The sequence below is a fragment of the Athalia rosae genome, chromosome 5 (assembly GCF_917208135.1).
Source record: "Athalia rosae chromosome 5, iyAthRosa1.1, whole genome shotgun sequence".
Taxonomy (NCBI): Eukaryota; Metazoa; Arthropoda; class Insecta; order Hymenoptera; family Athaliidae; genus Athalia; species Athalia rosae.
In genome coordinates, this window is record NC_064030.1 from 599,206 (window position 1) to 623,902 (window position 24,697).

Consider the following 24,697-nt stretch of genomic DNA (forward strand, 5'->3'; position numbering starts at 1 on the left):
GTAGAGAAGGAGTGTCGAAACACTTTCTCCAGAAGTCAACTGTTGCGAATTATGTAATATCTATTAACGTAATTTTACGCATGAAATTGAAGGTCAGCTATGTTGACGTTCACTGCACAACTTTCTAAAAGTGCGAGATGTGGGCGCAACGAACAATGCAAGGTGGTTCGATGCAGTTCTGTAGTGAACGTCCGCGCGAGAATTCCCTGAAATAACATCGGTGGATGGAAATTTTCAAATTTAAAGGTGAATCAATTTCACCGACAAAAGTCTATGAGTGATATTGTTTTATTTATTTATTTATTTATTTTTTTGGTTTTGCTTTTACTATTCGTGGCTTTGACAAAATTTCTATCGATGCGTCCTAATCCTCCTCTGAGCTTCCTTGTACTTTTTTACAACAGAGATAACATCGTCGTACAAAAGAATTTTCGAGTCCTTTGAAATGACGAAATCAAAATGATTAAAATTCGGCCAAGGCACCAATTTTGACGCCACAAGATTAGGAAGCACCCTAGCCAAAGCCTGTACGTCCTAGAAGTGAAAAGTATCGGTATTTAGGGACAGATTACAATCTTCTGACGAGATTTGAATTGTTATTTATACATCTCCTTACCAAAGGATGCGATAACGGATCGTTTAGACCGTAGTACAATATAACAGGCGCTGTAATCTTCTTCAATGGATATTCCGGTGGTGTGAAATTCCCGTAACGAAGGTAGTTGGTCGCTCTTCCGAAATCAAATTCACGAAAACTTTCTGGTCAAAATGAAAAATGGATAATATTAGAAAACGCGAATGGCCGGTCAACACCGATCAAGTACAATGATCGAAACAGAGAGAAATCACCGATCTTACGATTGACTAAATTTTGTCTATAGTGCTCTACGGTATCCAGAGAAGTTCCGGCTGGATAATGTTCCAGCAGAGATGGTATAAGAGCCTGGAATTAGCAAGCAGTTTCTTGGAAGAAAATCAACCACTGTCCGTCTGTAAAGTACGCGCAAATATCTTACGTCATCGAACTGTTCGCGATCGACACTTCCGCTTATCAGGAAAATGGTCTCTCGACAAATAGTCTTTGCCCCCGGTCGACTGCAGAAAGCTGAAACCAGTTGCGGGCCAATGCCACCGTGAGATAAAAGCTCTAAAACACCATTACGTCTGAAGGAACTCTGAAAAATCATTGAAAGGTAAATCGAAAACTTCTATCAAAGTGTAATTGGGGACTCCAAGGTTCTTACTACACAGTAATCACGTATGCGTGCGACGTAAGAAATTATATGCTAATCAGATTCACCGCGGAAGAATATTTTTGTTTTTATTTTTTTAAGGAAATTGTAGGCAAATAAAACCAAGAGACCTTGTCGTCTGGAATCATCGAGTATTCGAGGAAGACGTGAAAATAACTCGTAAGAAAAGAAGAAAAGATCGAAGCATTTGCTCGCCGATTATAATCGGTACGAATGATTGAGAATAATCGTCTCACCAGGGCTGCCTTGCCAACTTTGAGTCCGATAGTCAATGCGGGTCCTCGATATTGATGGGTAAAAATAGCGATCGGTGCCAACGAAACAACGAGATCAACTTTTTCGTTGTATTCTGGACGAACGGAAAGGAAAACGTAAATCGCGGTAGTCCCCATCGAATGACCAATTAGGGTAACTTTGATTTGCCTCGTTCTTGCGAGGACGTAGTCGACCGCAGCCGGTAAGTCATAGACTCCATTCTCGTGCCAACTGAAATAATGCCCTTCATAATTACCTCGATGTACATCAACCTACAGTCTGAACACCGTGCCGAGAAATTTCAAGTCATTTTCTAATACCTGAACCTCCAGAACTCGGGGGATTTTGGAGATATTCGGATGTGTTGTCTGCTGTACGTATTACCCCTGACATTTAATAACCAGACATCAAATCCTTCGTCGGATAGAAGGTAGACTGGAAAAGGTTCGAATAATTCTCCCTCGAATTTATCCTGAATTTTGAAATGCGAAAGTCTTTCCCCTCTACTACATCGGTTCAACCTTGGGAGGAACTTACCCAGGTCCTTTCCCGGGCCACGCATAACCCAAACGTCCGAGGAAGCGACCATTCCATGGATCAAAAGTACCGGTGGTTTTCCTAGCTTCGGTTGTGATTTTGGCCCGCCGAATATTCTATGAATACTCAAAATATAACCATCCGACGTGGTAACAAAGTGTTCTTCCACGAAGTACCCTGTTTTACGGACAATTTCTTCCTGCGTGATGTGAACAACAACCCATTTTCATGAAAATATATTTAGCTATAAAATTTTCCTCCCGTGTATAATAGTTCAATGTTTATAATTGTCACTTACGAACGAGGTCGACCTCCCGATTGGCTGTTTTTGTCTTGATAATCTCCGCGGCGTTGCATCGACTTTACAAAATACAACAATGACGATGATAGCGCATAGGAACGTTGAAAAATTCCACATAGCGTATACTGAAAGTAGAGGGTCCAGCAGCGTCGTATTTTTATCAATAATCTATTGACACCACTTTCGACGACGCTTTATGATTCCACTTATGATTATCACTTTTATAGCAATTACAGTGCGGTGCCACTTGGAGTTTCATCAAAAGGGTTCACAAGTATACCTATCGGTTACACGAAGAAAAAAATTGGTTTCTGCACGTACAATAATTATATCAAAGTACCTCATTTGGTACCTCATTCGTATATTTCATCACGATCCCCACCTTGTCGAAAAACTGATGCAGCGATTTCTTGCTTCCTTTTTTACATTCGTATATTTTTCCTCCGGTATTTTCTTGCACTATAACGTTCCGCGATCCACAACATGTTTAGTATATACAGGTATAATCAACGTCACACCGACCGATCATAACTAGCCAACTGACAAATTTTAACAGATGTATAATATGGAAGGTTCTGGCTGTCATTTCTTCATAGGTATATATCTCCTGTCATTGCCGAGAACGGAACTTGGTTTTTTATTTTTGGTATCGTCAAAACGAAATACATACCTATAAGAGTCCTGAAGAAACGTGAGCGAGATGTAGCCGAATGTATATTACGGTAGAACGTGAATTCCATTCTAACGACTGCATTACATAGCGCGGGTGACGCGTACTCGGTTATACGTTATCATAGTTTTGTAGACGAGCGAAAATTTTTACTCTTGAAGAGAAATATAGTTTATTTTGAGAATGTATTTGAAATAATTTTTGTACACTCGAGTGTTCTCCCCGAACTGGTGGACGGATAAACTCTAAATTGATGTGCGTTATCGGTCGTCACTGCTGCAGCGAACCGTGTATGTACTTATTATGTTACATAATTCTCCATTCCGAATTTCGCTTTCTATTTTCAAGACAAAAATATTAGCCGTTATTTCAAATTAGTGACCTTCTGCGCCACGAGTTAGTCGGTGTTAATTAAATTGTTTCGACATCTCTGATCTTATAGATTTAAAAATCATATTTGAAATTTTTCGCTGGAAAAGTTAATCATAAATTGAACAAATCGATTATTACGACTTTTTGTTATCTTACTTTTTTATTTGAAAGGATTTTTCTTTTGGTTTTCAAGTTTTCAATAATGGCAAGATTATTCGCTGATTTAACATGCAAATTACATGATATACATACAACGTATTTTGTGGAAGTACGTTCCACTTAAATTATTTATCATACATTTCAATAAAACTTTGGCATATTTCCAATCATGGATGTATTAATTTACCAGATATTCTATCCGCATTCGTCGGATTTTTCAGCGTGAAATGTGAAATTCGGCTTTATACCATGAGGCATGTTTAATACGCGAACCATAAGGATGAAACAAAACTGGTTCTACAGAGGACAACGAAAAGGTTATTCTCCTTTTCGAATGCCGCAATTATACGTACATTATAATATTTCGAGCCACGAATCCGAGTCGAGCTTGCCCAACAATATGAGGAAACCGAGGAGGAAACAGATTCAAAAAAGGTTTTGCAAGGAGTTAGAGTCCTCGTAGATTTTTCCTTGTTTGTCTCGACGATTCTATTTGTATCTCCGGATCAGTTCCAGTACGTCATCGTAAACGATTTGCTTCGCTTCGTTCGCCCATATAAAATCAATGTGATTAAAATTCCGGTAGGATACCGCCTGTGACCTAACAACGTTCGGTAATCGCTTCACCAGTTCCTTAGCGTCCTGCAATAATTGAAAATCAATCGAGTACTTTGTAGTTCTTACGCTGAAAAATTGCCCATCCAATCATTTTCCCTGCGATAAGTGCAACGTTATCCTCACCTCTTCTCGTGAAATGAAGTCGTTTAGTCCGTAAAACAAAGCGACAGGAGCTGTGACCTTGGTCAAATCGTAGGCAGGGGGCTCTTCTTGATTGTAATGAGCAAAATTTGATACGTAGCCGTAATCGTATTGATTGAATTTACCTGTAAGTTTGAAACGAATATTCAGGACGAACTGTATCCCGCATTTCTTACAACCGGTAATATTTTTTTTCGTACCTGACATGATCGTTTGGGCGTAATGGGACAGAGTTTTAAGCGACATTCCGGCAGGATAGTAGCCGGATATGTACGGGATGAGAGTCTGTAAAAATGTGAAATCACTCGATATTTTACGAAAATGATCGAACGAAAAAGCATACCAAGTTTAGCTGCGCGTAATCGGATCCAGAAAATGCGAATATAGCTTTGGCACAAGCCGGCTGTGTAACGGCGACGTCGCTGCACAACGATGTAACCAATCGAGACATCATGCTGCTCTGAGGAGTCAATTCAAAGATCCCTCGATCCGTAAATGTTTTCTACGGTCACATGAAAAGCGTTTCATCGTTAACCCGAACAGTTTGGGAGCATGTTTCGAATCGGGTTGGGGGGTGCTCGTTACCATAATCAGATCGGCGTTCGATACAGCGATTTTTTGTACACCAAATAACGCATGCCTCCAGTACGCTACGGGGGCGAAGCCAACGAACAATTTCACTCTCTTGTTGTACTCTGGTCTCAGAGAAAGCAAGATAAAACCTGCGGTCGTTCCCATTGAATGTCCGACGTACATCAACGTCTTCTGGCCAGTTTGTTCCAAAACGTAGTCCCACATGGCTGGCAGATCGTAATATCCCATTTCGTGAAAACTGGAAGCGAAGAAAAGTACCTAATATTCTTGCAATCGTTCGTTTACTTTGAACCGGATCCTATGGTCACAATCCAGGCTTAAAAGAATAGGCATTCATCCCCGAAAAGTGAACGCGCGCAGGTGAAGAGTAATCCGAACAAAAAAATGAATGAAACCGCAGAATAACTGATAGTGTAATGGTGTAATGTACTTCTAAAGCGCAAGGTGATCAACTTCTACACGATCTCCCGCGTGATCACCTGTTACACGTCCGTGCTGCGAGCTGTAATATCTAGGCAGGTCCGCAAATATCGACAGAATATTCTTTCAGAGAATTATGTGTAACACATTGTCGAATAAATTGTTCAGATTTCGAATCGACGAGATCTGATATGACAGAGAAAAGAAGAAGAGGAATCATACAATACCTGAATTGCCAGAAATTTGGATCTTCGGGGCTCAGAACCGTGTGAGATCTCGAATATGTATTTCCCCGGAAATTACCGAGCCATACATCATAGCCCGCGTCTGCTAGTAAAAAGGCTGTAACCGATGAAAAAAACATACGTCAGTCAATTAGCATTCGATACGAAAAATACGACGTGTACGCGACGCATTGTAAGCTATTTTACATTCGGCGACCAATTTTCACCAAACACACATCGGACGATCAACCCACACCCGTATATTATAAGTAAAACTGTTATCCAAATTGTTCGCAGAATCATATGAATACCGACAAGCATGTAATTGGTTCCATCGATTAGGTCGATTGATACTCATCAGAACAAATTCGTAAAAATACACGAATTAATTATGGCGACATCCCAAAAGTTCGAGATTCAGCATCACGTTCGGTAGAGTCTGAAATCTAACTGAAAAATTTGAAACCCAAACTTGTTTAATCCAAACTTATGAAATGATCTTGGCCCAAAAATAAATTGGGATGGGCAGCACTGGCCCACATTTCAAATATCGCGACACCGCGAGGCTAAACGACACCGGTCGATGCTGTATCTATAATACGGTACCAAATATCAAAATCGGTATTATACCAAGTTGCAGAGCTGAGGAAAAAACGCCGGACGAAATGACTGGAAAACCATACATGTGTCTAACCGGTTCAAGATTTCGTATCCCCGCCACAGGCTTTAATTATTTATAACACTCTCACTTTCCGTCTCGCTACCCTTGACATAGTGAACATTTTTATCGAACCTCACCGAAATCCTTTTGAGGACCCATCAATACCCAACAATCGGACGACGCCATGAGACCATGCTGTATAAAAACTATCGGTTTCTTTCTAGCCGGAGAAGAATTTGGACTACTTGGTATCCTGTGCATGACCAATTTGTAACCATCGATTGTGATAACGTTGTGTTCCTCGGCTGGATAATTGTGCTGTTTCACCAATCCCATCTGTTCAAAAGAAAAAATAGAAAGAAATTTAGTGGGTAAATTATATGATTCGTTACACCCTTCCGCTACCGAACGACGAACCAGATGCAAAATGTATAATGTTGCAGATGACCAAAGAATTTCCGCGTCAAAAAAAGAACGACAATTGTGCGATCCGTCGCTATTGAGACGATAATTAATCTCTATACCATTGGACACGATGCATTAAAATTCAAAAATACGTAATCGAGCGTATAAATAAGAATAATGTTAGCGGGCCAACGACAAACGCGGAAAGTCACCGAGACCGGCGATACTGTGACGTCAACTTCATACCCGCGTGGCTCGACCGCAGCCTCGCCGACCTTGAAAGACCACCAAGGTGGCGATTTGTCAGTCTTCCTAAAGATTTCGGCACGTTTATATTTTCTACATCTGTAATCTGATTATATTCTCGAGTTGTCGCAAGGACTCTTGGAAACAGTGGTCAAATTCAAAGCGATGCTTCGAAGTGATAGATCTAGTTTTAGGTCTATCACTTCCGGTGTATGGGTACACATCACGTAGGTATACACAATATATACTCACAAAATCTGAGATCGCGAAGGGATCAAGTGCTCTAGCTTCTCTAGGGCTGACATCCTTGATGCGATTGAAACGAGGAAACGGAGGTGCTACCAGAGCCTTCAACAATCCAAAGGACGTTACCTCTGAGACGTCGTGCACGATAAGGATACAGGCGAGTAGCACACAGTCGTTTAATCGTGTCATTATGAATTTGGCAAAACGTTTATGCAATGTGTCGTTTGTTATTATAATTTATATCAGTCGTATCCAAACCGTTGGAAGAACAATTTATTTAGTTCGTGTACTCGATCTAATTGCGACAAAGATATGTCGTCATATCAACACTTTTAAATTACCTTAAGTGCAATCTCATAGTATATCCGCGTCTTATTATTATAGCTTGCCTACTAGTATAAATTTTTACGATTATTGTTCACTATTGGTACAGCATATTCTACGTTTTCAGTTAGTCGCAGTGATAGCTGTCTATAAATGTTTTTTCAGCGTTCTCTCCACGTTGAACTATGTGCTGATCGATGATCTGGCAATGTTGGTGAAGAAATAGAAAATTACAGCCCAGTTGAACTTGATGGCAAAAAAAATTGAATTTAAAAATGCTGCACCTACGAATGAGCTGAATGGGCCGCAGTTGCCTGCCCGAGTCTATAATTGTAGATATGGGTATAGGTAAGAAAAATTATATTCTCGGCACTACATCCGCCTCCCCCGCACGCACACAATTTATATTTATGCGGTTATAAGAGTACAATGTTTATTTTATATTCTCGTACGCATGTATATTTGACAAAGGGCGCCGGTTCTGCTCAGTTGCCGATTCAATTTCAACTGTTAAACTCGAGATGTTCACTTCGCGGTTTATACGCTGATCACAGGTGTCTGCTGATTTTCTCCCCCTGCACTGCAAGAGGCGGCAACTTCTTGTTAAACTTCCGTGCAGGATCTGCGTTGGATATAGATACCGCGGCTTCACATTTTGCATATCAAAGGAACCGAGGAAAAATCAGCGTAGGGTACAGAATAGGTACGTAAAAATTCCATCTCAACCGTTCGATCTCGCAGTCATTTATTTTCATTACGCGGCAGATGAATGAATTGTTAATTCGCGTTCAGATAACTTGTTTTTATTTCTGCAGGTACAAAATATTGGTACTTGTTTCTCATAAATTTGCGTCCAACTTGTAACGAGCGTTCATATATCTTGATAATTACAATAAATGGTAATTTTAGAATCGTGCTTTCCCTCCTTCATAGAATGCTGGGAAACCATCGAATATTGACCGAGGGATCTGAGCGCACGAAATCCAAACGCACCCGGCTAAGAGAATTTTCTGCGAACGACTGTGCTAGAATTGATCTGCAGTGAAATGATAGTAGATTGCAGACGCTATTGAAACACCTTGAATTATTTGCTTCTAGCGGTGAGTTTCACGCAGGTGTAAGATATGGTTGGCCTTGCGATGGAATGATCAACCGAAGAGGATGAAAACTGTTCGCATCGAGCAATTTTATAGGTATAACAATTTAATAGGGGTACATCATTCTTTTCTGAAAATTATCGACTTCGAACAAGTGTCTGATCAACTTGATAAACGATTCACTGATTGGAGGTAAAATTATATCCTACAGGAACATCATTCTCAGGGATCAGTATAGGCTACGATTAGATTAATGAATCGTGTTTCGTAGAATCAACATCAGCTGCTCAGGTATTAAGCAATGAAATAGTATTGACAATCATCCGCCTAATGTTTTTCAAGCGACAGGGTCAAGGCAATCCGGGGTTCGAAGAACGATTCGTTATTTGCAATCGGAAATGCAAAATAACAGAAATAAAAATGATTTTAAGATCATTCTGAACTAAACCACAAGCATCCCTGACATTTTATGAAATTGAGTAATCTCAACCCGGCAAGTAGCAAAAAAAAATCTGCATTGAATTTTTCTGCGATGATTTGCCACGAAAGTGATGCATGAATTACTATGCGAGGTTTTACAAGTTATGACGAAGTCGAAACGTTATTGTAACACGCACCGTATTCGGAACAGCTGCAAACAGTAAATAGCAGCAATATATGCAGCTGAAAAAATAAGAACAGAAAAATTGGATGAGACTGTTATTGACGGGCATCGAGTTTTTTTTATGAACGGCTTACAATGGAAAAAACTTGCAAGCACAAATATGAAAAGGAAAAGATCACAATGGCAAAAATTAGCAGACAGAAAAGAACGCGTGGATAATACATTTGCCGTATAGATAAATGTAATCATGTAAATCTGCAGGAATAATATTCCCGAGCATCTCAATGATTTTGTTCTTCGTTAAACCGGAATTGTACAGATGTGAAGAAGTGATTAGATGTACACATATGTACGAAGTGATAATCAATGGACAAGGTAAGTATCATAAATTTATTTTACAAATTCATCCGCTTACTGAAGTATCATGTTTTTTTCTTCAATTTTCTTATACGTATTTCTACGTAGCACAACGTATTTCTTTCAAAGTACATAAACTGCTGTGAACGTTTTTTAAACTTATCTGACTAATCAATTAAGTGCAATAAACTATGCCCGAGTAGGTATACATATATTATGATCCTATTGATTGATTAATCAGACCCGTATTTCTTTAAATCATATTTGTCCACGTAAACAATTGGAAGATCAGTTTCACTATGCAAGTTGCATATAATGACCCCTATGTACACAGATAATACGGCACGTTGACATCAAATAATCAAAAAATAATATAAAAACTTTATTAGCAAAATTTTCTAACTATCTTGAACGATTTTAAATTATTCATTGCTGATTGATGGATTCAGCTTCAGCTGATACGGGGCAGAAAGTATCATAAATACAAAAGAAAGACGAATGAAAGGGTGACTGTATTATATTAATCTTTTATATCAGAAAAGCATAATAATTTATAAGAAACAAGTTGATCCACTCTTTGAATTGCGCATACACTCCAAGCAATTATAGTGAATATTTTTCAACTCATGTACCATACTGCATAATTAGTAACTTAACTTTCGATTACCCAATGTCTACATTTTACGGTACAGTTGAATGACCATGCGACAGTTAACAAGAGTGTCTCGTGTATAATTGCGAACGCAGGAAAACTGTATCGTTGCGAACTTTGGCGCAATCAAATTATACCCTATTCATTCAAATGTGTACGTACGTACATATCAAATATCAACTCTGTATTGCTTCATGGCGAATATGGTCAGCTCTGAGTTATTTTATGTTATTTAATTATTGAAAATGTACAGAACGCGATAGTCTATACCATTTACCTGCAGTAGGCTTACCCACTTTACAACAAATTTATTAAAAAAAGAAATGTATTTCTTCTAGCAGCTTCAACGCCTATTTATTTAAAATTATCTATATATTTCTATAAACATAGGTAGAAGCAAACATATCAGTGTGAAAGCATGACGTTTAGCAATATCATCAGTACAATTTTATTTACACATAATTTTTATTTCCAAAATTTTTGGGCATCGTACATTTTCGACAAAATTCCAAGCTTTATCATTACAATAGTCACATTATGATTACGTGGTTAGATAAATCTGTTTTTCGATGTAATTATGATTTGACAATTTTTTTGTTAATCTCCTTATGTAAAATAGAAGCTTTGAGAAAAAAAATCAGTCTCAATCCATTGATTAGCAATAAAAGGCAGGCACAGATAAGGTCTCAGCGTATTTTATTATAAATTGAGACTTTGCACAAGTTTTAATTCATCTCTAACAGTTTCAAATTACTATTGTAATATACAGCCTTTAGAGCTATGTTACAAGTTATCGTATAAAATGCCAGTAATTCAATCTCATGATATGAAACTACCACCCTACACTCACTGATGCATCTTGTATTGATGTAATCATAAAATATTCTTCCTCGAAAAAAACAACTATAATTTGCAGCAAAGTTTACGATAAATTGAGGAAGCAAAGTCATATGCATTATAGTCTCTCAGCATGTTAATTCTGGGAATAATTTTTGTTTCTTATTTTTCTGTTGTGCAGTTCAAATTTATTCGTTCGGAATTTTCGAATGCTCTAAATTCTTGGCCAAATTATTCAAATTAGCCATTTCCCAAAGCTCAACGATATCCCGAATTTTTGTTATGTCTTTCGCATAGGTGCGACAACAACCACCTATGTATCGAACCCCAATATCTAGCCAATCTGTTATAAAATCCTCCAAGGGATCGCGAGAGTCTCCTGGACACCATCCTTCGCTAACAACATATTGTTCTCCGCTGTTAGGATAGACGATCAATGGGACACTAGTTCCACCCCTCTCTTTGATTTGTTCAAGCAATGCGGCAACGCAACGTGGAGCAATACAATTCACTCCAACTGCTATTATCTGACCAGGTAACGCAATACTCAAGCACTTTTCAACTATTTCTTTCAAACTACTTCCATCAGCCAAACTTTTTCCATCTTGGAGACAAGAAAACGATAACCAGGCTTTTGCTTGAGGATAATCTTGCAGTAATTCGACTAAACCTTCAGCTTCAGTTTTGCTTGGTATGGTTTCTACAGCGAGTAGGTCTACGCCGCCATTGATTAAAGTTTCCAAACGAGGTCTGTGCCAATCTTTAATGATTTTTTTTGTTAAAAATTTATCATAGGCTCCTGTATATTCTGAACCATTATGTTGTGCAGCTCCGTAGGGACCAAGGGATCCTGCAATGAGTATTTTAACACCCTCTTTCTCAGTGGAATAAATTCTCACAGCTTCCTTGGCAAGTTCTACCGCGCTTGCGATTAATTTCAAACTTTCTTCTGCAGTGGTTCCAAGGTGTTCCATAAAGCCACCAACTGATGCTTGATAAGTATTTGTTTGTATGATATCCGAACCAGCTCGTAAAAAGTCGAGATGAGTTGCCAAAACAGCGCTGGGATTAGTAGCTAGAAACCTTGCTGACCACAGTGGGTCCCCATCCACTTTGTCACCTACGTGGACGGAAAGTTGCGTCGAAAAACCACCGTCCAGTATCTTTATAATTTTACCTTTTACTTCAAGAGTTTCGAGAGCCATTGTCTGACACGAGGTCTGATGTGAATGCTCAACAACCAGTGGTTCACTTCGCAGTCCTAACTGGTGGTAGTTAGAAGTTCAAATGGTTTGTTGATTGCTCAATATCTCATGGAGTCTTGAGAAACAATATTCCCACCGAATAAAAATATCCTATCTGGAAAGCACGTGCTATGTGATACGAAGTGCGTGATATAAGCAGATGCTTGGGCACACAAACAGCGCAATAGTCCTCCATAAGTGCAATACCCGCAACATCAGAAGTTCAGAACCCCGTTGCAACTTCGTCTACCGCTAATATCGCACGCATATCATCGCATGACACATTGCACTGTGTTGCAGCGCAATCCGTCAAGAATTAGAACTTTGACTTTTGCTGACAACTCCTGACAATGAGAAGAATATTTACTGATACTCGTAGATGGCGGCTCTTTTAGAGGCTGCGACGGTGCACTTTGACGGTACAATTAATCTCTATGAGAGATTTATAAATAGATTCTCTCAATTTTCCCTGATCTGGGGGGTTACCTACGAACGTCATTCGCGCGTGGAGCCACACACGTCAAGGTGAACGAGAGAGACCATCAAACACCTACAAATGCGACCCAGCTGCACCATCCTAGATTTATTCCCGAATTTTTCTGATTTTTTCTAATTCTTCCTAATTTTTTCTAATTTTTTCTAATTTTTACTAAATCTTACTATTTTTTCCTAATTTTTTCGGATCTTTTCCGATTTTTTCTGATTTTTTCCGATTTTTTCTGATTTTTTTCGATTTTTTCCGATTTTTTAATTAATTATTCGAATTCTCCGCCCATTTATCTAAGCTCCGCCCACCGCAGATACAGCTAGCGCCATGTGGCGGGGTTTCGGTGAACTAACCCCCAGAAAAACGCGAAAGTTTTGACCCTTCTTTAAGCAAAGCCGGAAAAATATTGTCCTTCCTTTCGCTAAGCTCCGCCCACCGCAGGTACAGCTAGCGCCATGTGGCGGGGTTTCGGTGAACTAACCCCCAAAAAAACGCAAAAGTTTTGACCCTTCTTGGAGCAAAACCGGGAAAGTATTGACCTTTATTGATGGGCGAAAACGCGAAAGTTTTGACCTTTCTCCCCGCAAAACTGGAAAAGTATTGACCATTTTTCTGAGCGAAAACCGTGAAAGTTTTGACCGTTCTACCAGCGAGCCTGGAAAAGTATTGACTCTTCTGAAATTATTGACGTCCGAAGCTGTCAATATTTTTCCAACTTTACTCGAAGAAGGGTCAAAACTTTCGCGTTTTTCTGGGGGTTAGTTCACCGAAATTCCGCCACATGGCGCTAGCTGTACTCGCGGTGGGCGGAGCTTAGAGAAATGGGCGGAGAATTCGAATAATTAATTAAAAAATCGGAAAAAATCGGGAAAAATCAGAAAAAATCGGAAAAAATCAGAAAAAATGAGGAAAAACTAGTAAAAATTACGAGAAATTAGTAAAAATTAGAAAAAATTAGAAAAAATTAGGAAAAATTAGGAAAAATTAGAAAAAATTAGGAAAAATTCGGGAATAAATTTAGAATGGTTCAGCTGGGTCGCATTTGTAGGTGTTTGGTGGTCTCTCTCCTTCACCCTGACGTGTACGGCTCCACGCGCGCATGACGTTTGCAGGTAACCCCTCAGATCAGAGAAAATTGAGAGAATTCATCCAATTTATAATCTCTAACACGTGACATTTGGCAACATGTACAAAGTGCAGTGTACTCTACTCTCCTCCTTGAATCTCGAAACATTTTCCAAAAGGTTGTACAAAAAACAATTTCATGTCTGACTTGCTCGGAGCTCCACAGGTGAGCTTAGAAAAGATTCACTGGTCAGTCGAAAGATGAGGATCTGGTTTTTCTTCTGACCGATGTGATTCTCTTCACTCCGATGCCGATTCCAGGTTACCTGCATCTCGAAGGCCTCCATACAGCTCTGTGCAACATGGTACAACTATTCATCGGCTCGGGCAAACGTAGGAAATTTTATTCTACGCTCAGAATGTACAGATCAAAGAGCACTCGAACCAGATGCTGCCGGTAAACTCCAAGAGGATCTATTTTGAGCTGGAATCATCCCGCACAAAAACTCCACAGGGGGTGGACCTGTAGGCCCTTACTTTCAATCAAAAACTCTGGAATTATACAAGTGACTATTCCAATATTTCTTTCGTTAGTTTCAATCCATTGAGGCAACATGCACAAAGTTAGCATTCAAGCAACAAAAGGAGTCACACTGTAATTCGATGGAAATACATGGAATCTGTGAACTGTGGAAACAGGAAAGCAATAAATAGAGAGACCAATGCGGTTGAGTTTAGATATACATATATGAATAAGTATTTATGAATTTTATAAAATAATCACCGATATCACAACTCTTAGTCACCAATAGAATGTAGAAAAAATATCTTGGGTTTCGTTAACACGTTTGAAATTATATAAAGACTTGTAATATCATATTGCAAATATTTATCTGTGAAATGTAATTAGGCCTGCAACTTATCCTTGAGCAGATCTTCAAGCTTACGCATATCTACGGCAAAATTTCGAATACCGTCAGCTAATTTATCGGTTGCCATTTTATCCTCGTTCATGTACCATCTGAACTTGCTTTCATCAAGAGATATCTTCTCGAGATCCATTTTTTTGGCAGCTGATACGCTTAGAGTCTGTTTCACAGGGTCGCTGCTTTTGGCCAATTCTTCCAGAAGTTTAGGACTGATAGTCAGCAAATCACAGCCAGCTAATTCCTTGAGTTCACCTGAAATCGATTAATTAACCTAACTATGAGAATTAATGATTCATGAAAATATTAAAATATGGAGTTCGTTTGCAATTCTTACTGACCAACATTTCTGAAAGAAGCCCCCATTACAACGGTTTCGTAACCAAACTTTTTATAGTAATTATAGATCTGAGTTACAGAAAGAACACCGGGATCTTCTTTTGGTTCATAGGTTTTCTTGTCGGTGTTTGAAACATACCTGAAATTTGAATTTTTATAGTAAACGAATGTAGAAATTAAAATAATTATTATGTAAGTTAGAATATACAGACAGAAACCCTCATACTGAGGAAAGATGAGAGACAAACTCACCAATCCAAAATTCTTCCGACAAATGGAGAAATTAGAGTTACTCCAGCCTCAGCACAGGCTACAGCTTGGTAGAAAGAGAATAGGAGAGTTAAGTTGCAATGAATTCCATATGTTTGCTCAAGTTCCCTAGAGAATAGAAAAAAATATAATTACACACTGAACAACCTGGGTAGTATTTGTCATTGGTAACAGTAACAGAAGTATGCCAGTGACGGAGGACTTATGGATCAATGATCTACTCACTTTGCCGCCTGAATGCCCTCCCACGTAGAAGCAAGCTTGATAAGAACGCGTTCTTTACTGATTCCAGCTTCTTCATACAAAGTAATGATCTTCTTAGCCTTTTCAATGCTGGCCTCCTTATCAAACGAAAGTCTGGCATCAACCTCGGTAGAAACACGGCCGGGTACAATTTTCAGAATCTCTTGACCAAAAAGAACGCATGTCTTGTCAATAGCTGCATCTAGCTGTTCCTCCAAAGTGCTGAAGTTTGTGAAAAGAAAGTCGACATAAAATTGATAAAACTGTTGGAGATTCAAAGATTATAAATGTCCATATAATTTTTTCTTGTATTCTCAGAAAGATATTCCTTAAGGACTTACGTTCCAACTTTGGCACCGTAGTGCACAGCTTTATCGATTAAGTGTGCATATTTTTTCTGATTTGCGGCGGCAAGAATCAAAGATGGATTGGTGGTTGCATCAGTGGGTTTGAAGTTCTCTATAGCTATAATTAGTAAACAGAGCAATAGTTATTGAATTTGCAATCATAAATGATCCCTGTTTATAAATCGACTGGAATCCGTGATTTTTAACTGATAAATTCCAGGCTGTTTGATACTTATGATTCTATGCAATCCCACAACCTCGGAATTATACTATAGTGTCAAACGTAATGAAATGAAAATTAATTTTTAAATATCATTAACCCTGATGATTATTAATGTATCACCACATTCACTTTCATGCGTACTACACACAGTAAAAAATCGTAAAGTAAGCGAGTAGCAATATTCAAAGATCGTGTTACGTAGAGGTCATACTGTTTACGAACTATACCCTTCTTTTTTATGGCAATCACTTTCAGATAAGAGATTGTATAATGTAATAACTTCCTGGAATGCAACCTTTCTTCCAATACTGAGCAGCAAAATTGCTAATTGTGTAATGTTATCTTCTTCGAACTCAATAACGGTGCAAATGATGTAGTCGTTATAGTTTCTACAATTGAATCTAAAGCCAGTTTTGAATTCGTAAATCGCAAATCACGTTTCTCTGCCGGTGACAGCTACTATCCAGTTTATCTAAATAATCTACACATGTGTGAGTAATGCATATGTAGGATATGTAATAAGGCGAAAATGTTTCAAGTACCTTGGAAATCGCCGGTGTCGGCGACAACCGTAGTGAATGATTTAAGCTGGTCCAACGCGCTCGTCATCTTAGATTTCTTTGACTGTGGCTCCGTCATTCTTCGTATTTACTTTTTATGTATACGGAGGGTGATTAACGAGGGAGAACTACCGAAGATAGATATTGTATAACGACGGTGGAGAGCTGGCAATCGAAGGAATAGATGGCGACCTTTGGAACCACTTGTTGCGGCTTCTCCAACCTAACGAGAGCGAATTTGATTCATTTCTATAAACAAGTTTTCGATTGTCATAGCCATAAAATACCTCTTTCTTTGATGCTTCTTTTGTAATTATTTGAGGAAACTTGTGTGAAGTTCTAATCCAACATAATGTAAAACTCATTTAAAACCGATTGATTACATTTTGTATCTTTAACAGTTGGCTGCTCTGCATAAATTGTTGCCTCAGTAATTTGGATTGGTAGCATATGGTTACGTCATTCCAAAAGCCTGACGTAAATTTAAATCACGATTTGAAAATCCTTTCACAATGCTCTATACCTTGAATGAGGATAAGTCGAATGTCATGTTAGACCCATTATCATGTAAAAATTAGGTTTATTCGGTCGCAATAATTAAAAATTGAGTACATCAAATCTCACATCAGTTCCATAAAATATGTCGGAACACTTCATATTGATTAGATGATTATTGTATGATAAAAACTATGTACGGGCAATGGTATTCATGTGGTTGATCATGTAAAAAATATAGATCAATGATGCATATTTTAATAAGTAACGAATGTTTGTTAGTAATGATTAATACTATTAATAGAAAAGTCAAAATGAGTTCTTTACAGTAATAAAAATGAATGTATGCAGATGACTTTGTTTTATCATAATTTCTTTCTTTCAGCTATTCATATTTATTGCATCAAGTTTCTATACCTTCAGAATGATTCAAAATAACACTTCTTCCTTAAGATCTTTATGAACAATTTTTTTGTTCCGTCGATTTAATTGTAAAATATCTATATACTATTATTATTAAATATTATCGAATAGTGGATTGAAAAATAATTCCATACATGTTCGTCTCGGTTGACAATCATAAAGCTCCAAGCTTACGGGCTAATTTCAACCGATTTATTACAAGAAATTATGCTATAGCTTGATATGCAACTGGATTATTACGTTTAGAATGTGCAAAATGCATCATATTGATATTTCAAAGTTCTCGAAACAATTGAAAATAATTTTTTTATTCGATTACAACCCAACGAGAAGACATCCACAATACTTCATTTTCGATAAATTCATTCTTTGCATACTTGGAGTCAGAGTTTGCAGAACAATCACTGAATGTAGCAGTAACAGATAACTGCAAGCTCAGCAGCCACCTAACTCTTGAAAAGAGTTTAATTTATTAATTGCTAAATTGAAACAGTACCTAATATCTCGTATTTCACACTTTATTAATAAGCAAATGTTTATCAGAAACATCGTTCGTCCTAGGTTGATGACTGTACATGAAAATTGAACAAATAACCAAAGTTGCTCCAGTAGCAAATTGTAAGGACAAGTGGAATGCAAATAAGTAAATGGATGCTATGCAGGAAATAACAATAGCTAAAGAAGTAGCAAACCCTTTCAAAATATTGTCTGCATGTTTAACAACCATGGCTACAACAAGCCCACCTCCAGCTTGAAGTACGACTAAATAATAAACAACCCAGTCATAGCCAAAGAAAAATCCTTGTTTAAAAATGATGGTTCCGTCATATAGAAAACAAGTAAACAATCCAAATGGTAGAGAAAGTAAACTGAGCTGAACGTTTCGCATCCAGACAGAAATATCGGAACCTTTTAGAATTTTTTCAAAATAAATCCCAGCAAATCCCGAGAGAAAGCATGCACTTAGTGCAGCTGAGACACCAATTAGGTGATTTTGTTCCGTACCTGATGGCACAGAACTTGGTTTACTTTGATCTAGTTGAACTAAAATCACACCAGTCAAAAGGAGCATCAAGGCACTCCACTGAATAGCTAGGAGCGTTTTTCGAAGTATCAATACCGCAAAAAATGCTGTTGTTAAAATTTTCATTTGATATGTGACCTGAAATTCAAAATGACTAGATTTATGGATCATACAGGTAGAAAATTAGAGTATTTCACATGATGTCTTTCACCTGGTAAGTTGCTGCATCCAAATGCGATGCGGATATGTATAGAAGATTGTTTTGTATGATATACACAAGCGATGGAACACAAACTTTCAGTGTATCTAGTGGCTGTTTGATGATTGTCAAGTTAAGAGTACGTAGAAATTTTCTGAAGTTTCCTTCTTCTACATACACCAAAATCAGACACGTTGCTAGTTTGACCGCTTCTGCCATCACTACAGCTGTGGATAAAAAAATAGCCATAAAGATATTTGCTTTCTGCGGGTTACTGAGTTGAAGAATCGTGTTTATAACTCCTCAACCTCAGTGATGAATTACCTGTTGATGACAAAAACATGTCTCCTGCTCTGGTGCGTGCATACCGCATGCTGAGCCCCAAAACGGCATTTTGTAGTGTCAGTGTTACTAAACTGACATATTTCAAGATTTGAGGATTACCTGTAATGTAGTGAATTAAAGATCACAATTACATAGACTAAATTCAGCCAAGGTCTTAGTAAATGACATCTTCATTTGGGAAGCACAGCATAAAAACAAGTTTAAGTTATATTATGGCATGGCATTTTTACTAGCATAATGTAATGTGGGGTCAAAACGAATTTTAGCACCAGCAAAAATTTCTGTTTGCTTAAAATAAGTTTCTGCCAATCATCTACTGTAGCAGGACTCCAAATGAAGTTGAGTTGATATCATTTTGTCGGTGGATAAGTGAATGATGATAAAACAAAAAGTAACAGGAAGTATTTTGAACAGGACTACTGATAAATAATATGCATGTGTATATGTACACACAACTAAACTATAAACTAAGGTAGATCGAAAACCGAAAAAGGTGTACATTTACGAAATGATTCAACTTTTTCAGGGAGTGTTCTAAATTGCTGGAAAATATAATTCAAACAAATTTTTATATACCTTCCTGTTTTGGCATTTCAAGGCGTTAGGGTGAATTTGTGGTGATTAGGAAAAGTTCCAAGAAAGTTTTATTTGATTTATCTGAAAATGAATTACATAAAATTATAGTGATTGTACGATTACCAGCAACAACCCACTTGTGGGCCGTTAAACATTAGAAAGAAAAAAAAACGAAAAACCTTTATATCACTGATTATTAATCTGTTTCTCTATTGTTGATACTTTTAATTTCATTGAACCAGTTTTATTAAAAGTCCGTTGTAAAAAATCATGAAACGTCAAATAAAATAAACTAATAAACTATTGTTTACGATTGTGCTTGACAGATCAGTTTTGACAGCGTGAAAGATGACAGATGACAGTCAGAGACTACGTGCAGGTGTCACCGTTTATAACCTGATTGCGGTAAATTGTAGGACATGGAACAATGTTGACCAACAACATTCTAAACGCACTTATTTGGTATAGAGTGTAGTTTACTGTTAGTTCAGCAACACTCGTATTATAGTTACTCTCATTTAAATGCTTGCGGTAAATATTCACCCAAAAATGACGCGTCGCCTTGCTAACACGTTGTCAGGTCAAACATATTCCACTATTCCGCCGCCAGAGATGCGCGACATGCAGCGAACTTTGAAAGCTTTTGGATTCTATGCGCAACGAATTGTAGATCTGATCATCTGACAATGAATTCGTTGCTATGCGTGCTTGCTAGAAATGTAAATCGTTAAACCAACAAGTTGCAACGAGTTAACGACGAGAAGAATATTATACTCTATACCCAATCTCGAAGTTCTACGGAGAATTTCACGCTCAAATTTTCATTATATTTCAACCGCAAGTGTCTACATTCGACTCAAATAAGCAGGCCACTGAAAGTGATGATACTTTCTACTGTGTGTTACTCTGTCCAATTTTAGAATTGATAAGTTTCGAATACTTGCGTAACATAATTACCCGTGTTTGATGAATTCGACTGATACGGCTATCGGCGCATAATGTTCATTTTTAAACCACAGCTACTGTGTGACTATATGCTAACAGCTTTAGTTGACAATTGTACCGACTTGTTACAATTTTAATGATTATCGGACACTCATAACTGTCACTTCGTTTTATACCCAATAGTTTTCTCTACATATAAAATAACTTATCTAATCATCAAGTAATCAAACTTATGAATCAATCGGCTATATTTTGACTACATAGCTCTAACCTATGTCAAACAAACAACAGCACTATATCCGTAATCTCTGTATTGTACAAAGTGTTGAATATTTAGCTTTAAAAGTCTAGATAAAAACCAAGTCAAAAAATGCCTGTAGCAAATTTTAATACTTTTCTCAAGTACTTCGAGGAGTACAAAAATTGGGTTACATCAAATCCTCAACTTGTTGGAGATATTGAGAGCACAGTCAAGTGGTTGTCATATTTTACAGCTGGTACAAAGTCTCATTATATTTATTAATACGATCCTCCTTTACACTTCAGCATCTTCCAGCCTTGTACCATATTATGAAATTTATTTACAGGAAGAATAAATAATTCAACATTGATGTCTGAGCTTGTTTACTCGATGTCCAATTTGTTAGTACTATTCAATGATAGACTCATAAATGCAAAGACACAGATTGAAACAGAATTATCAGAGAGTCATTCAAAAATAAGAATCTGGTTGACTGTCCTGGAATACTCTGAAGTACTGTTGGAAATCTCAGCTACTAAACTTTGGGGAGAAACTGGCAAATGGCTAATTATCGTCCTTCTACAAGCCTTCAAGTGCGCAAATCCATTCACACATCTCAAAAAATTTATAAGTTGTGCTACCTCAACTTCAATTACTCATATGAACTATTTTCATTATAGAACATTGATGAGACTTGTGTTGGTTTATTTCTATAAAGAAAGAGTCACGCAAAATCCACCAATCCCCCCATTGAAACGTGAAAAAATACCTGAAAATATTGATTCCATAGAAAAGGAAGGTTTTTCATTGAAAAGATCCAGAAAAGTGATTCGTAAAGTACACTCAGGTGGATATTCTCATTTTAGAACATGGGCACCCTTGCCTCCACTCGGAACTAAAGAACGAGAAATTTCCACGAATCTTTCTCCAAGAAGAAAGATGATTCTTGCAGAGGTAAGCATTCAATAATATTCATATATTTTGAACCGTCATTTTAATTATGTTGGACTACTTTCAGACCTTGTATATATTAAAACCATTATTGCATCTCGGATGCATGTCAATAAGTGGAAGAAATCATTGGAAGCCATGGTTCATATCTCTGATTCTTGATCTTACAAGGTAAAATTATTGGTTAAATCTTGACTATGAAAAATATTTCCTATAAATTATTTTACTTTCGTATCTCCATTAGGATAATCCAATCGAAAAGTCAAGGATTAATCATTGTAATATATCCTATGAATTTTTCCAGTCTCAATATGTACAATAGTGAAACAAAAGCTGTCCCAGTGCAAAAAGAAGAATTTGAAGAAATCTCTCGGAGACAAGTGGCTCTGTTGTTATATATTCTTCGTTCACCATTTTACGATAATTATAGCCGTGTCAAGATTTATGCACTGCTCGAGTTACTCTCAAAAAATCTACCGCTAGCTAGAATGGTCACAGAACCCATTTTAAAATATCTACCTCACTGGCAAAGCACTTACTTTTACATGTGGTCGACTTGAATTACATAATTTCTGGGAAAATAGTTTCGATTATTGAATTGACTATTATAGCCCTGATTCCGGCCAGGTGAATTGGTAAAAAAATTCTGATTACTGCCATTTAAAATATGAATGATAGACAAAGTTGTTTGGGGGCCAGTTTTCTTGTGGATGTGGGTACTTTTTAAGGTTGATAGATTTTGTAAGCTTCATAGGTTTATTACTATATTATGATATCATGGTTGAGGATAAAATGAAACTTGTAAGTTCAAAGGGAGATGTAAATAACTGATTGAATATTTATCTAAGCTGTTACAGCAGCAAGAATGACATTCCAGGTCGGGAATTTTACACATAACATGAATTTTCATGTTCTCTGAAAAACTATAGTGCAAATCATTGATTTCAACAGTGTCAATTGTGTCAGGAACCAAATTGTTGCGGAGTTATCAAATTCCCTGTAAGCTGATTAACTGATTCATTATTATTTACAAATACTAATATTCATGTGTACGTATAGCTGGTAGTAACAAAGTTTTGGTAAGTTCCGTAAAAAAATGAGTGGTTGCATATAAATCCTCATGAATTGAATTAATTAGTGTAAAATAAAAACCGCCTGTTGAAAAACAGAGGCAAGAGTGACGTTAATTTAACGGTTATAATAATTTATAAATATAATATAATATATTACATTCAAAATGGAATACAGATATGGCAATCACTTAGATATGGTAATAAGTTGTTGAAAATTATTCGCACATTTGCAATAATGAATTTATAGTTACATCCTTTTTTCCCTGATTCGCATCGTACACGGATTTGATGACTTCACTATCAATATTCGGGAACATCTCTGCTATCTGTAAATGGAAATGTGACTTAGCCATTTGTTTTTAATTTTACTCATGATACCTGTTACTAAGATTACCTGATAACCCTGGTAAAAGTTACCTGTTTTAATTCAACCTCAGCATTTGGTCTCAAACATGGCTCTGCCACAGGAACCGCGTTGACAACTGGTGGAGCTGTGTATATATTCACAGGAGCATATTGTGGTATACCGTACATATTAGTCGACGGTACCATCATTACTGGTGCCGGAGCAAAGTATGGATTGCCTGGATTCGCCTGCAACATTTTATTACATAAATATTCATCTATTCATGGGTAAGAAAAAAATTTGTGACAAACAGAATCTGAAAGTTGCATTGGGAAAATTACCGTATAGCTGAGAACCATATTGATCATGCCCTCTTGATTGTCGCCTTGTTTACCGCTGAGGGGATACCAGTCCTCGTGAGTTTCTCCCTTCTGAATAACTTGTGGTGGTATTTCTATGTGTCCCCAGGCTATTAGTTCGTCCATTGTGAACGAACACTCATCGTAAATTTCAACATATATTTGCGATACACCGGGAGGAAGATAACTGCAATGAGGACAAATTGCATTTATCATCGAAATAATTGCTGTTTCTAAGCACGCATTTTTTCTCATTCAAGCAGAAATCTTCACTGCAAACCAGATGTTTTACCATTGCAAGACTTTATTCCAGTGCGGATTCTTTCCTCCATTCGTATCTGTGTGTGTCTCATAAATCGAATGGCCAACTCGTAGTCTAACGTATGGATCCATTCTAGTCATACCATAATTTTTCATTAGTTTGGCCTGTAATATGAATACAATGGAATGATAACAAGACAATATATCAACACAGCGAACTATAAACAAAATGATGAGGGTTGTATTTTTACTTGAGTTATAGTCACACTTAATCTGCCCATGCGAGCTGCGATCATTGGTGGAGCACTTTGTAAGTGATGTTGAAGCGCTAAGGCAGCTTGTTGGTCTGCAGCCTCTTGTTGCTGACGTGGACTCTCCTCGACTCGCAGAAATCCATGTGGAAGCGCTCCTAAAAATGCCTGCAGGAAATTTATGTGAGGTATGAAAATTAATAACAATAGATTGTTTGGAATGGATAACACGATATATGTTATATTGTAATCGTGTGTGTAACTACGTTTATTTGCTCACATTCTATTCCAATATTTGCAACTCACCCTTTTCTTCCAATCATCGTATTGTTCAGTACGCCCAACACTTGCCATTTCTCGAAATTCTACGGTATCGTTTATTTCTATGAAGAATCGTACACAGCTTTGTTCATTAAATGAAACCTATCAACTTGCGGCGAAATTCCCTCGCGGATGGTCGAATGATCTCCGTGGAATGATGACGTAGTAAAACCTTGTCACGTCTCGCTGTATACATATGTATACATAGGT

General features: G+C 37.5%; 7 protein-coding genes and 1 long non-coding RNA gene across 16 annotated transcripts; 2 read left to right on the forward strand and 6 right to left on the reverse strand.

Moving 5' to 3' along the window:
- Positions 1–272: 272 nt before the first annotated feature.
- LOC105694087 (lipase 3-like) lies at positions 273–3,385 on the reverse strand. Of its 2 annotated transcripts, XM_020850628.2 has the most exons (8): positions 2,344–3,385; positions 2,046–2,244; positions 1,829–1,943; positions 1,490–1,739; positions 1,017–1,175; positions 859–943; positions 617–759; positions 273–534 (listed from the first exon to the last, which is right to left on the reverse strand). In XM_020850628.2, the coding sequence occupies exons 1-8, from the start codon at positions 2,461–2,463 to the stop codon at positions 352–354; spliced, it is 1,254 nt and encodes a 417-aa protein (XP_020706287.2). In that variant the 5' UTR covers positions 2,464–3,385; the 3' UTR covers positions 273–351. The 2 variants fall into 2 exon arrangements, with proteins under 2 accessions (XP_020706287.2, XP_048512119.1); XM_048656162.1 differs by lacking the exon at positions 2,344–3,385 and having other exon boundaries at positions 1,829–1,980; positions 2,046–2,238.
- Positions 3,386–3,529: 144 nt separating this feature from the next.
- On the reverse strand, positions 3,530–10,409 carry LOC110116812 (lipase 3-like). The gene is made up of 8 exons (XM_048656161.1): positions 7,109–10,409; positions 6,343–6,541; positions 5,548–5,662; positions 4,892–5,138; positions 4,650–4,808; positions 4,507–4,591; positions 4,289–4,431; positions 3,530–4,189 (listed from the first exon to the last, which is right to left on the reverse strand). The coding sequence occupies exons 1-8, from the start codon at positions 7,289–7,291 to the stop codon at positions 4,037–4,039; spliced, it is 1,284 nt and encodes a 427-aa protein (XP_048512118.1). The 5' UTR covers positions 7,292–10,409; the 3' UTR covers positions 3,530–4,036.
- On the forward strand, positions 6,388–7,294 carry LOC125501130. Its single transcript, XR_007278650.1, has 3 exons — positions 6,388–6,572; positions 6,649–7,083; positions 7,153–7,294. It is a non-coding gene; the product is annotated as an uncharacterized LOC125501130 (long non-coding RNA).
- Positions 10,410–10,582: 173 nt separating the features above from the next.
- On the reverse strand, positions 10,583–12,726 carry LOC105682903 (homocysteine S-methyltransferase-like). The gene has a single exon (XM_012395120.3). The coding sequence runs from the start codon at positions 12,176–12,178 to the stop codon at positions 11,162–11,164; it is 1,017 nt and encodes a 338-aa protein (XP_012250543.2). The 5' UTR covers positions 12,179–12,726; the 3' UTR covers positions 10,583–11,161.
- A 1,771-nt stretch (positions 12,727–14,497) lies between these two features.
- Positions 14,498–17,085, reverse strand: LOC105682893 (transaldolase). Its single transcript, XM_012395105.3, has 7 exons — positions 16,965–17,085; positions 16,660–16,900; positions 15,889–16,012; positions 15,530–15,769; positions 15,287–15,412; positions 15,037–15,173; positions 14,498–14,950 (listed from the first exon to the last, which is right to left on the reverse strand). Exons 2-7 carry the CDS (start codon positions 16,754–16,756, stop codon positions 14,676–14,678), a joined length of 999 nt encoding a protein of 332 aa, XP_012250528.1. The 5' UTR covers positions 16,757–16,900; positions 16,965–17,085; the 3' UTR covers positions 14,498–14,675.
- A 152-nt stretch (positions 17,086–17,237) lies between these two features.
- Positions 17,238–20,838, reverse strand: LOC105682892 (UDP-galactose translocator). 8 transcript variants are annotated; one of them, XM_048655158.1, is made up of 6 exons: positions 20,697–20,838; positions 20,283–20,450; positions 19,740–19,820; positions 19,143–19,262; positions 18,831–19,045; positions 17,238–18,757 (listed from the first exon to the last, which is right to left on the reverse strand). In XM_048655158.1, the coding sequence occupies exons 3-6, from the start codon at positions 19,753–19,755 to the stop codon at positions 18,107–18,109; spliced, it is 1,002 nt and encodes a 333-aa protein (XP_048511115.1). In that variant the 5' UTR covers positions 19,756–19,820; positions 20,283–20,450; positions 20,697–20,838; the 3' UTR covers positions 17,238–18,106. The 8 variants fall into 8 exon arrangements, with proteins under 8 accessions (XP_048511115.1, XP_048511112.1, XP_048511117.1 ...); XM_048655155.1 differs by lacking the exon at positions 20,697–20,838 and adding an exon at positions 20,521–20,663; XM_048655160.1 differs by lacking the exon at positions 20,283–20,450 and having other exon boundaries at positions 20,697–20,830.
- A 185-nt stretch (positions 20,839–21,023) lies between these two features.
- On the forward strand, positions 21,024–23,150 carry LOC105682891 (peroxisomal membrane protein PEX16). Its single transcript, XM_020850608.2, has 5 exons — positions 21,024–21,181; positions 21,272–21,518; positions 21,606–21,879; positions 21,944–22,047; positions 22,181–23,150. Exons 1-5 carry the CDS (start codon positions 21,055–21,057, stop codon positions 22,434–22,436), a joined length of 1,008 nt encoding a protein of 335 aa, XP_020706267.2. The 5' UTR covers positions 21,024–21,054; the 3' UTR covers positions 22,437–23,150.
- LOC105682894 (toll-interacting protein-like) lies at positions 23,060–24,662 on the reverse strand. Its single transcript, XM_012395106.3, has 6 exons — positions 24,473–24,662; positions 24,167–24,334; positions 23,947–24,080; positions 23,637–23,841; positions 23,367–23,543; positions 23,060–23,275 (listed from the first exon to the last, which is right to left on the reverse strand). The coding sequence occupies exons 1-6, from the start codon at positions 24,518–24,520 to the stop codon at positions 23,165–23,167; spliced, it is 843 nt and encodes a 280-aa protein (XP_012250529.2). The 5' UTR covers positions 24,521–24,662; the 3' UTR covers positions 23,060–23,164.
- Between the last annotated feature and the right edge of the window lie 35 nt (positions 24,663–24,697).